General features: G+C 30.2%; 2 protein-coding genes across 2 annotated transcripts; one reads left to right on the top strand and one right to left on the bottom strand.

The window, feature by feature from the left end:
• Window positions 1-458: 458 nt before the first annotated feature.
• Window positions 459-1,999, bottom strand: LOTGIDRAFT_238165 (hypothetical protein; the record flags this gene model as incomplete). The annotated part of the gene is made up of 2 exons (XM_009049305.1): window positions 459-1,261; window positions 1,655-1,999. 2 exons carry the CDS (start codon window positions 1,997-1,999, stop codon window positions 1,124-1,126), a joined length of 483 nt encoding a protein of 160 aa, XP_009047553.1. The 3' UTR covers window positions 459-1,123.
• A 1,218-nt stretch (window positions 2,000-3,217) lies between these two features.
• On the top strand, window positions 3,218-10,367 carry LOTGIDRAFT_139155 (hypothetical protein; the record flags this gene model as incomplete). The annotated part of the gene is made up of 16 exons (XM_009049304.1): window positions 3,218-3,284; window positions 3,513-3,707; window positions 3,990-4,096; window positions 4,265-4,399; window positions 5,050-5,181; window positions 5,429-5,633; window positions 5,907-6,081; window positions 6,310-6,421; window positions 6,584-6,691; window positions 7,131-7,230; window positions 7,600-7,671; window positions 7,860-8,047; window positions 8,204-8,443; window positions 9,527-9,629; window positions 9,874-10,066; window positions 10,232-10,367. Coding segments are annotated over 16 exons (2,268 nt in total), but the record flags the coding sequence as incomplete, so codon positions are not given.
• Between the last annotated feature and the right edge of the window lie 1,969 nt (window positions 10,368-12,336).

Below are 12,336 nucleotides of genomic sequence, written 5' to 3'. Positions count from 1 at the left end.
ATATCTACAAAACTGAAAGTCTGTATAAAAATGCTCTTGTGCAAATATCAAAATATTTTTAAAAATAATTAGCAAATACAATGAATCACTACTCTTCACCATTGCCCTTTCGTCCTATGTTCAATCATAAAATATTGTATACATCGGTCTACTTTGTTCATAAGCTGAAAGGTATTTTGTTTTTATTCGTACCACATGGTCAATATTGTGTGGGTGAAAGGTCTATCATTTATATTATTAAGTTTCCCTATATATCATATTACAAGTTCCAGGACAGTTTTATAAGAGATACTCTCTTGAAAAGCACTAGTCTAGGTCACAAGTAGAGACTATGCATATCAGCATTGGAATACATCAATTTGATAAGAAGTTATATTTATTACTGTTTGGGGCATATAACAAGAACAAAATGATTTGTGGTTGGTCTTCCTTTTTAATGAAGAATGTATAATAAATTAGTAAGATAATGACTTAATTTATTTCAATTTTAGTCATGAAAATATTATTTACAAATGAATATTCATCATTTTGAAATCAATCTACACAAAAAACCTGTCTGCCAATGAACATCAATTACAACCAATTATCTCATGTCATGCACAAATTTAATACTATTTAATTAGTATCTTTCAATATAAAATGATTGGCAATTTACAGATTTGAGGTATTAAAATATAAAATAAACTTAACATTTCTCAAAAACAACTGAATCTTCATATGCCAGAAATAAAAACATTATAAAACCTTTCAATTGATTCTCTTTCAATTTAAAAAAATACCAATCCATTCAAATAAAATTTTCAGAGCAGCAACATCAAAATGAATTATTGAATATACTTTCATATTTGATAAAAGAAATACTATAACAGATAATGTGATTTTAAGTAGAATCCGAACATTTTCATAAATTTTTGATGAACACTTCCAAAATATTAAAGTGACACATTTTCACCCAATTGAGAACGTATTTTTTCATGAAAATGGATGCCTAGCACATAGTATACTTTCATATTCTCCTTCCTTCTGTTTAAAATTTGCTGTAGATGCTAAGTTATCAACATTTAAATAATTTAGTTTTGTAGCTGTTAGTTTTAGCACCACACTTTACATTGTTAATATCAAACTATGTAGTAGGATTGGGGGGATGTGAAATAGGACAGGGTGTTAAACGTTGCCAAGGATCTTGTATCATGTTATATTGATAATATTGTTCTATATCATTACTACCTCCTGGATTACAATTCGGGTCATAACGAGCATTCTGCAAAATAGAAATATTAATCAAACTTATAATACATTAAATGAACAGAAATGTGATAAGAAAGATATTAAATATCGTCCAATATTTCAGAATAAGTCTTTTATTCGTGTTGGCACAGTTCAGACTAACATTTAGGATTTTTAAAGTTTATATTCGAAACAGTCAAAAATATTTCTAATGTAACTACTGGCAGAAATTTTCTGGGAATGTCTTCTTTTCTAGAAAACCTATTACTGCATATAGTGGTTATCTACTTTTAATACTATTACTTATTAGGGTAATCTGTAGGTAGAAATATTACTGAATCAGATAAAAATGTACCATTGAAAGAGTTAAAAATAATTTTGAAAGATAAAAGAATATCAGATTTAGAGTCTTAATCAAAAAACAAACCTTAAAATTGTGATAATGTTTCATGGGAGACATAGAATTGTTAAAACGCTGTTTTCTATTATCACCCCCTGTCCAACTTCGAGGATGTGGAGATGAATACCTTGGCATTGGCTGTGGGGTTCGGAACGGAAAATTATTTTTCTGATAACTATTATTATGGTGAGGACTACTTTGTCTGTGATTAGGACTTCTATTTACAAAACTCGCTCCATTATTGCCTGTATTTTGATATGGTGAAAATCGAACATTTCCTGAGGAGGCAGGAGATCCCCATTTAAAAGACGTATTTGAGCTTCCGTCACTATTATTTTGCGAAGAATTGTTATCACGATTTGGTGTGTTCATTTTGTGAGGTTTACTACCTGAAATACGATGAATAAATGGAGACAAATAACCACAAATCTTGAAAAATGTAAACAAAGTTATAACTTAATTGAACCGGAAATGGCATGGCTACCTGACAAAATTTGACAAAACATATCCTGAATAAAGCGAAAGAATCTTTATAAAAAAAAATGTAAAATTTAATCTAAAATTATAGCATAGTAGATGTTTATTTCTTTAAGATTGTGCGATTTTAGTCCATTGTCAGGTAATAATATTTCGTTTTGAAATGTAATATCTAAAATACCCACACAAAGATTGATGACGTTTTCAACATGGCTGTACAGGAAACAATACAATAATATTAAATATTATCAAAATGCAGCAGTTCGTTCACGATAGAGGTGTGTCATTTTCTGTATTATGACTTAAACGATCAGTGCTTTGGAATTGTATAGTATTTTTCGCTTCTTATGATTGATCATTTACTAATTACTCTACTCGCCCCTCTCAACCTGGACTTAACAGTTGCACCTTCATGGCTTCAGTGACTTCATTCATACTCAGTTGGTCTGTGTACTGGGTATGTCTGCAAAAAAAACTAGAGGTAAAATTAGAACTTACCAGAAAGGAATGTGATAGCATTTACAAGATCTTTGTTATTTAAATATAGCAATGGTGGTCACATCTACTTTTAGCTAAATGATATCGCAGACTACTTTTGAAAAAGTTTAGTTATCAGTTAAGTAATGGATATAATAATCCAGTAGTAAGCTAAGTAATTAACTTCAGGCTTCTTTTAAATTTATCTGCCACTCTATACAGACTCTATTCACTCATTGTCAATTAGCTAATTACCACTTACAACTTTATTCTAGAAAATAATCAGAAGAAAAGTGCCAAAAATATTACAAAGGAATTTTAGTCTTGAAGTAAACTCAAAGATAAAATGTCAATAATTATTTTTAACTTTTATGAATTAATCATATATGTTTTGTATTTTTCCAGAACCAACGAGATATTTGTTTATTTCAGTTATTTTGCTTGTACAGATTTTTATCATCGGTTAATAAAATTTTTTTTGTCGTCTTATTCATGAAGATATCAATTTGGAAATAGAAATCAAATGAAGTAATACATACATATCTATGTCTTTTTTATCTAACTAACTTGTATTTTCCTTCTCTGTATTTTGCAGTAAGCTATAAGAGACCAGCATGTAGTTTAAGGTTTGATTGTGAAGGACCAGTCAATGCTATTGCTTTAAATAAAGATGCTACATTGTGTGTTGTTGCTGGCAGGACAGGTAAAACCTACAATTTTATCTTCGTATTTTATATCTTAGTTATACTCATTGATCACATTATTAAGTATCATATTTTTATCATACTTCTTTTGAAGATCACACAGAGTGTAAAAACATGTTAGGTTAATTTCTTGACTAAATAAAGCTGCATTGATATTTTTAGTTGTGTGGTTATGTTTTATTTTAGGCAATTTTTGATTTAATTAGCTAGTTTTGAATATTTTTCAGTATTTCGAATTGTTAGTGTTGAAGAAGATGGGTTTGCTGAAAAAATTAATTTACGAGTTGGAAAGAATATCAATTTAAATTATTGTGCTGCTGATGTAGCGTGGAATCATCATGATGAGAGTATTCTGGCATCAGCTGCAACTAATGGTTCCGTGGTTCTCTGGAATCTGAATAAACCAAACAGATCAAAACAAGGTGAGGACACTCTTACTTTTAATATGTTTAATTTTCTCAAACCCTGTATAAAATTATAAGTTTGTATATCTACTAAGATGAAAATCTCACACTAGAGAGATACTTGACATGATGTCAAAAACTGGTTTCTGAAAGTTTTGTCAACTATGTAACACATGGTTACTGTTAATCAGCATTAAGAGTGGAGAAATTGGTAATAGTATTCTCACAAAGGTTGGTCTTTTCAAAATTTCCTCCTGAAACTGTTTTGAATAAAAAACTTTAATGATCTGTATTTTCCAGAATGTGTATTAACAGATCATAAGAGAACTGTAAATAGAGTTATCTTCCATAAATCAGATGCTTCTATCTTACTCAGTGGATCACAAGACGGAACTATGAAACTTTTTGTAAGTTTCTCTACATTTATATCTGCTAATATTATATTGTTGTAAATAAGATTTCATATTTGTTGGTTTTCAGACAGGCTTTGTTCTGTTTCTATTAATGGACTTTTGATAGTATAATTTATAGAATGGTAATTTGCACACAAATAATGAACTTTGGTTGTGTTACAGGATATAAGAAAACATGCAGTAACTACAACATTTAGTGGTAAGATGTCTGAAAGTGTGCGAGATATTCAATTCTGTCCAAATCTAGGATCTGGATATTTTATTTTCGCTGCTGCCTATGACAATGGAAACATACAAGTAAGAACATTTTTTGCTACCATATAAATCATTGATATTTTTTGCACGAATGTTTATAAATTGAGCATGGAAATTCTCTCCTTAAATTATCTATTAATTGATTTTTCCTGAAGATTTCTTTAGATTTTTCAACCCTGTTTCCATATTTCTAAGATAAGCTATTTTATTTATGATTGATATTTTAGCTATAGGATAATGATATGATTAATATTTTAGCTAAAGGATAATGTTATGATTAATATTTTAGCTATGGGATAATATTATGATTAATATTTTAGCTATGTGATAATGTTATGATTAATATTTTAGCTATGTGATAATGTTATGATTGATATTTTAGCTATGGAATAATGTTATGATTAATATTTTAGCTATATGATAATGTTATGATTAATATTATAGCTATGTGATAATGTTATGATTAATATTTTAGCTATGTGATAATGTTATGATTAATATTTTAGCTATAGGATAATGTTATGATTACTATTATAGCTATGTGATAATGTTATGATTGATATTTTAGCTATGTGATAATGTTATGATTAATATTATAGCTATTGAATAATGTTATGATTGATATTTTAGCTATGGGATAATGTTATGATTACTATTATAGATATGGGATAAAGTTTTGATTACTTTTTTAGCTATGGGATATGAGGATGTATGATAGATGTATTAAACAGTTCCCAGCTCACACCGGACCTACATTTAGTATAGACTGGCATCCTGAAGAAAGAGATTGGATAGCTACTGCTGGCAGAGATAAAATGATTAAGGTGAGACATTCAGTCTTGTTTAAAAACATTTGATATCATCATAGTGACATAGTTTTTTTTTCTGCTGATGACGTTTGTTGTACCTGTAACACAAATCTTATATTATGGGAATTGTGTGGAAAGCTGAAATCCCCACAGCTTACAATAAAATAAGGAAATATTGTTAATATCTGACTAGAACTATTAATTTTCAATAAGTCCATCATGTGAATCACTATTAGCTTAATAAATTCTATTGTTTTTATAGGTATGGGATACTAGTTCACATCCAGAGAAATTGGTGAAATCTGTACAAACTATAGCTTCTGTAGCCAGAATCAAATGGAGACCACAAAGAAAATTCAACATAGCTAGTGCCTCTTTATTATTAGATCACAATGTAAATGTATGGGCTCTAGGTAGACCTTATGTACCCTTTGCTACATTCAATGGCCATAAGGATGTAGTTTCTTGTAAGTTGACTTTTATCTATCTTGATAGCTATCAGATTATTGTCGTCTATCATTACTTACCATGGAAAACTCATGATGAATCTTTCCTTAATATAAATTTGCATCTAATTAGTTCATCTTAGATTCTTCCTTAATTTTATACCTTGTTAAACATGTTTTAGAAACCCAATCAGTATAGCTTAATAGCAGTAATAGTAACTATGAAACAGTGGAGTAATTCAAAGCCCATGTATTAATGATTTTAAATGGCATATATCTTAAAATTTGTTTCAGCAATCATCTGGTTAGAACCACATATGTTATTTACTAGTGGTAAAGATGGCTTTTTAATGCAGCATACTTTTAAAGATGCCAAACGTCCTGCAGATGATGTTATTCCTGCTGGAATGGATGTTGATATCTTTGGAAATATTTCTCATGCGTTTGGTGACAGGAATGGCACCAGTAAGTAAACATCAGATTCACTTTTCATAGTTCAAGTTTGTGAAGATGTTTTGACTATTGAAAGTATAGCATTAGCATGTAAAATCACACACATTGTCACAAAAACATAACTTTTGCATAAAAGATATCTTCTAATCTGTACAGATAAACAACATGAAATAGATAAAGTTGAATCCAAAATTGTTTTGTATATTGAAAGGGTTCATTGATGTTATTTTGTAGAAAAATCTAGTCCTGAAGGTGGTAAACTGTCTTTTTTTACCAGTAAAACTCCAGAAAAGAAGAGTGATTTGTTTACAGAAGCTCATAGTTATATGTTTACTCATAGAAACAGACATAGAGATGTTTTATCAAAGGTATGTGTTGTAGTATTTGACTAACATTGAGAACAGTCCTGTTGATTTTACCAGTTGTGACATTTGGTATATATATAAAAATCATCACAATTTACATTTCATAAACATCTTTGATTGAATAAATCTATATATTTATTTTTAACTTTTCAGGAAAACATCTTTATTGAATGTGCCAAAGAATATAAATTATGTAAAATGTCATTTGATAGTCTATGTGATCATAATGCAGGAATAGCTAAAAAATTCCACATTCCACAGGTAGAGTATTCAATATTGTTTAACTTTGAATCTTCTAGCTAGATATTACTCATTGAAAAGATGAGAAATAGTTCGAAAGAGATCTTGTTCATGTTTAAAGCTGGAATGCCAATAGATTTTACAAATATGAGATAACACAATCATTCACATTGGAAGGGCAAGTTGTATATATTTTGTTACCTCTTATACCACTCATTTAAAAAGGAATTATCATAATGCAACATCAATTATTTCACAATTATCATTGTAAGATATTTTGATATATTGAGAAATGAAATCTTGTCAAGACTGATACTAATTCAACTTCATCACAATTATTTTGATCAAACCTCAGTAGGTAGTAGGCACAGAGTTAACTGATTTACCAATCCCATCTAAACAATTAAACACCAATTACCCAATACATTCTCTACATTTAAATTTTATAAATTTTATTCAGATTGAACATAGTTGGAAGATGTTACATGTATTATTTTGTAAAAAACATTTAGATCATAATTTATCTAGTCTAACTGCTGACAAACAAGATCTGGATAAAGGTACTTTCATTTTATTTTTATAAAGACTCATAAAGTTTTAAAAGTTTTGATTTAATCAACACTATAAACTCTGTATAATATTTTTTTATCCATTTATTCAAGCTAATTACCTCTAATAATTTTATATTTGGGTAAAATTAAAGGAACATTTGAAATGAATCTACAGAAATGCTGTGAGATCATCGAAGAAAATAAAGACATTTGACAACATATATCTTAAATTATAAAGGAGTTACGTTTATGTTTAAGTTAATATCTATCCTGAATCATTATTTTGTTAATTGTATAATGACATTAAATTTTTTTGTGTAGCTCACTGCATTTTCCAAGCTTTTTGATGAATATATGAATCCTTGGTTTCAGTCTCAGGGAAATCTCCTCTAGGTGCTAAAAAAGAGAACCACTCAGGCAGTAGAACAGAATTAAATGGAATAGACTCAGGTACAATTTATATTTGAATTTTAAAAAATTGGCTTAGAGGCTATTTCTATATCAAATCATAAAGCATGTGGTTGAAATGATTTATTAATACTCAAAATTAGCAAATCATGTGATCTGAAACACCTTCTGCCCCCAGCCTGTGCCCCCGTGTTTTAAAATTATATGGGAAGAATATTTGCTAATTATAGAAACAAATATTTCAGGTTGGAGTGATGAAGACTCAGAAGGGGAATATTCAGAATATGAAAACACACTATTGGCTAATATAGCTAGTGGTTTAACCAATCAACAAGCAGATTTTTTCTTTGGTGATGGTGAACCAGATAGAAAAGATTATGACACCCATACCTCTAGTTTTGATGTTTTAGCTCTGAAAGTTGATCTCATAGTAAGCATTGTTCTCAACCTAATCATTTGAAATAATCAATCAAATGACTTATTTTTTATATTTATTTATAGAGCCCAGTTACTAGTTACGAGGGTACAGGATTAAAGTTGTGTTAAGAACTCGACATTTTTTTTCTAATTGTAGGATTACAAACTACCATATGAAGCTATTCAAGTTCGTCATGAATTAAAAACAGTTTCACCTGAAGATTTAGCAGCTGGTCATCAGACTTTAATTAATGAACAGAATAACTCTACTGATAATCACATTTCACCATCAGAAACCGAAGATGATAGTCTCATCAGTATACCTTGGAAACTAGAGGTCAACAATGTATCCAACATTTCTACTGTAGTTAATATACTTAAACAGTTTGCTGAACAGGTGGGTCAATCTAGAAACTAGAGGTCAACAATGTATCCAACATTTCTACTGTAATTAATATACTTAAACAGTTTGCTGAACAGGTGGGTCAATCTAGAAACTAGAGGTCAACAATGTATCCAACATTTCTACTGTAGTTAATATACTTAAACAGTTTGCTGAACAGGTGGGTCAATCTAGAAACTAGAGGTCAACAATGTATCCAACATTTCTACTGTAGTTAATATACTTAAACAGTTTGCTGAACAGGTGGGTCAATCTAGAAACTAGAGGTCAACAATGTATCCAACATTTCTACTGTAGTTAATATACTTAAACAGTTTGCTGAACAGGTGGGTCAATCTAGAACCTAGAGGTCAACAATGTATCCAATATTTCTACTGTAGTTAATATACTTAAACAGTTTGCTGAACAGGTGGGTCAATCTAGAAACTAGAGGTCAACAATGTATCCAATATTTCTACTGCAGTTAATATACTTAAACAGTTTGCTGAACAGGTGGGTCAATCTAGAAACTAGAGGTCAACAATGTATCCACTTTATCTACTGTAGTTAACATACTTAAACAGTTTGCTGAACAGGTGGGTCAATCTAGAAACTAGAGGTCAACAATGTATCCAACATTTCTACTGTAGTTAATATACTTAAACAGTTTGCTGAACAGGTGGGTCAATCTAGAAACTAGAGGTCAACAATGTATCCACTATATCTACTGTAGTTAACATACTTAAACAGTTTGCTGAACAGGTGGGTCAATCTAGAAACTAGAGGTCAACAATGTATCCAACATTTCTACTGTAGTTAATATACTTAAACAGTTTGCTGAACAGGTGGTCAATCTAGAAACTAGAGGTCAACAATGTATCCAACATTTCTACTGTAGTTAATATACTTAAACAGTTTGCTGAACAGTTGGGTCAATCTAGAAACTATGACAGTATACATTGTCTTGTAGTTGGTCAAAGCCCAAAACCCCTGCAGGCTAAAGAACATTAAAGATCCTCTCTTCGTGGAACACTGTCTGGTATTGCCTATCTCTGTGTGTCTCTGCTAATAATAACTGAGATATATTGTATTTAACAGGGTGATGTACAGTCCACTGTTTCTATGTTAATTGTATTAGGAGATAAAATAAGACAACATATAGATAGTGAGTTACAAGAAACCTGGTTTTTATCATATATTGGTAAGTATCAACCTAAATACATAGATAGAATAGGCTGGTAACTTGGAAAATTTAAGTTTTTTAGTCACTTAGCTGACATATCATGATTGTAGTTTTAAAAAATCCTGCCTTTTAAAAAGGTCATTTCACATGTTGAGAGCACCATTATAAAATACCAAAAAATCATTGGTTGTCCAACAGTCCTCAGCTTATGAGTGTATAACATTACTAGTTGATGCAGATCCCACTATGTATATCATTGTAGAACTACTAGGATACTATGAATTATGGACAGTATCAGCAGAGGTTATCAAGTTATGTCATCTGAGTTCAGTCAATAGTTTAAACAGTCAATCTACCACTATACATACCTACTGTTCACAATGTAGTCGACCTTTAATGAAAGCTGGCTGGTTATGTGAAAAATGTAAAACTGTCACCAATAAATGTAGTCTATGGTAAGTACATTTTTTAAACAAATTGCTCAAGGTATAATGGGATCAAACCATATACCGGTACCACAAAACTGGGTATTATTATTTCTGACCATTTGCAAGCCAAATATAGTCTTAGTAAAAATGTTTTCAAATATCAAAAACTAATAACAGTAAAATTAATTGCAGTCATCAGACAGTCAAGTTAATGTACATTTGGTGTCAAGGTTGCTGTCATGGCGGCCATATTGAACATATTCAAGATTGGTTTATGAAAAATAAGGAATGTCCTACAGGTTGTGGTCATCATTGTGAATATACTTAGAACTATTTTAACAGGTTAGTGCAATCTGCATACCCTTCTTTCATCATTTCAAAATTCATTCTTGTCAGCATTTAAAAGGTCAGAGTAAAGTTATTGTTTAAACACTTTCATTTTCATTAGGTCACTTATTTGTCTCAATTGTATTTCAAGAGCATTCTATTACAGTTTAGGATGAGTAAGTGAGTTATCACCCAAAGATGAACTATATTTAAAATCAGAAAGATCAAAAAATAATTAGTATGAGTTATTGCCCTTGTTCTTGAAAATGCATTCAATTTTAGCTTGTAAACACTCTAGTAGATGTGACTCTTGACGGATTTTGACGAAACTTGGTGTGAGTGTTTTACTCAACCAAGGATAAACTCTATCAAAAATCAGAAAAATTTAAAAATATTTAGAATGAGTTATTGCCCTTATTATTTGAAAACACAGTTCATTTTTAGCTCGTAAACGCTCTACAAGGTTAAATTATTGATAGATTTGGACGAAACTTGGTGGGAGTGTTTGTTGTCACCTAAGGATGAACCCTATCGAAAATCAGAAAAATTGAAAAATAATTGGTAAGAATTATTGCCCTTGTTCTTGAAAGTATGTTCAATTTGTAGCACGTAAAGACTCCAGAAAAATTGAAAAATAATTGGTAAGAGTGGGCGTATATTACCTTGTCTGGCAAGCTATCTTTTACATATAGATATTGTTATCATTCTTTCAGCATCACCCAAGCTCTTTCAAATGAAATCCAGAATGTTATGTGCACATAATTTAATGTAGGATGTGATTTTGTAACAATGTGAAATCAACAATGTACTTGAAATCATGGAAATTTATTTACATCAGTCCATCAGCCTACTATAATTTGAACCATGGAAGAACATTTCAGCCAGACCTAAAGATTGGTAGTATTTTACTTTTAGTATTAGAAGCATTCAGATTCTAGTTAATGAAACCTATAAATGTCATTATGTTAAGCAGAAATTGAATCAAAAGGGACATTGAATTTTAGGTTTAGATCCAAATATAGCTGTGACTGCTGTAGGACAAAATTCATGTTCATTAAAATATGATACTTGTCAAAGAATTTTAATATTGTAATTAAATGGTGACCAATGAGAATAAGGCAGGACCAATCTGAAGAAAATCTACAATTTGATCATTAACAGTGTGGATGATTTGTTTACAATGTATTTGTAGTTGTTTTAAAAATGGAGTGCTATTTATAAATGATATGAAGTGTAAGAGTAAGGCTAGACCAGGACTGTTGTTTTCATTCAGTCACATGACAATATACATAATATATTTGTTATTGACTTAGTGATTGAGTGTTACAAAGAGTAACATGGATAGTTCAAGAAAGAGGTGTCTTTTCAGAGACATTCAAATCTCTAATTAGTATTAATACATTGTCAGCTATCAGATATGCTTCCCTGAAAACCATGTTTTTACTCTTCTTGTCTGTGTATTTGAAAGATTCCAGTATATAAATTAAGTTACTTTGTCATAATTATATCAAAATTATCACCAAAACACGTCTTAGATAAACATTGAAGCCTCTAAATTGAACTGACTCTATGTTATCATGGTTATCCAAGGAATCAAAATTAATAATCATAATCATAATTCAGACATAGCTGGTAAATACAGCGGAAATCATGAGCCCTGGTCTTAACCTATACTATATAAGAATATATTGTTATTGATTTGTTAAATAAAATATTTACATAAACTGTATTTTATTAATTATCAGGGGTTACCATAGTGACGCTTGTTTGAGTTCTGAACAGGTTCCATCTGTTCTAATTCTGGTCTCAATTTCACATTTTCCCTTTATTCCTTTTCTCAANACCTATTTTTATGGCCCTCATAATGTTGCAATGGTCATTCTATGCAATATTTAAATTTACCCAAAAACTGATCTCCACATAACCTTCTGATATTGTGATCTGTTTTTATACGCCCACATGAACATGTG

This window comes from Lottia gigantea (assembly GCF_000327385.1).
Source record: "Lottia gigantea unplaced genomic scaffold LOTGIsca_133, whole genome shotgun sequence".
Lineage (NCBI taxonomy): Eukaryota > Metazoa > Mollusca > Gastropoda > Lottiidae > Lottia > Lottia gigantea.
Note: the sequence above shows the minus strand (reverse complement) of the source record. Positions and strands in the feature narration are given on the sequence as shown.